The sequence below is a fragment of the Microtus ochrogaster genome, chromosome 26 (genome assembly GCF_000317375.1).
Source record: "Microtus ochrogaster isolate Prairie Vole_2 chromosome 26, MicOch1.0, whole genome shotgun sequence".
Lineage (NCBI taxonomy): Eukaryota > Metazoa > Chordata > Mammalia > Rodentia > Cricetidae > Microtus > Microtus ochrogaster.
This window is the reverse complement of record NC_022025.1, coordinates 15,369,107-15,369,885: the sequence shown is the minus strand read 5'-3', so window position 1 is coordinate 15,369,885 and position 779 is coordinate 15,369,107. Positions and strand designations below refer to the sequence as shown.

General features: G+C 38.3%; 1 protein-coding gene across 1 annotated transcript in view; it reads right to left on the bottom strand.

Annotated features, from left to right (window-relative positions):
* The window catches only part of Rint1 (RAD50 interactor 1), a 39,103-nt gene that overhangs the window by 28,686 nt on the left and 9,638 nt on the right, over positions 1-779 (bottom strand). The window contains exon 4 of the mRNA XM_026784653.1: positions 239-480. Coding sequence (XP_026640454.1) covers positions 239-480 — 242 coding nt within the window. The remainder of the gene's footprint in view (positions 1-238; positions 481-779) is intronic.

The following is a 779-nucleotide window of genomic DNA, read 5'->3' as shown; positions in this document are numbered from 1 at the left end:
GTGCGCAGCCTTAAATTTTTAACTTATTTAGAGTACTTTCTTTCAAACACAAATTAAGCTCCCTGAAAAGTTTATGTTCATTCACAACAGAGCAGACTACTCATTACCATAATGCCATTTTCCTAACAACTAGTAAAAATTATAATCTTTAATTACCTCGATTATTTAACAGCATACACACACTCTCTGAGACAGAGGCTCAAAGGAAGCAATAATTATGAGAATAATGCCCACCTACCTTAGCTCTTCGATCTGGGAAACCCACTTAAGGTACGTGAGATGCTGCTCGATCTCTTCTATCTGGCTGATCATGGCACTGAGGTCGTCCATCCAGGGCTGTGCAGTCAGCAAATGGCTGGTGATGGAGCTGAAGAGAGGAGTTTCCTGCTCCAGAAACTGACTAAGAACATGTCTGGATACTTCTGCATCTTTTAAAGCACTTTGAATTCTTTTAGGGATTTCTGATGAAATTGCAAGTACCTAACAACACACAAAAATATTAGCAATGAGGTAAAATTTTGTTAGTTTAGTCTTTTCCAAAATCATGTTCCAAAAGAACTGAAAGTATTAAAAATTTCAAGCTAACTGGGCACAGTGGTATAAATCTTTAATCTCAACACTCAAAAGGTAGGTGCAGGGGAACCTTGTAAGTTTGAGGCTATGTGTGAGTTTCAGGCCAGCCACAGTTATGTAATGAGAGTTTGTCTTAAAAACAAAACATAAAAACCCTTTAAACAAAAGGTTTGGTTAGGTGTTTTGGCACACACCTTCCGTCCCAG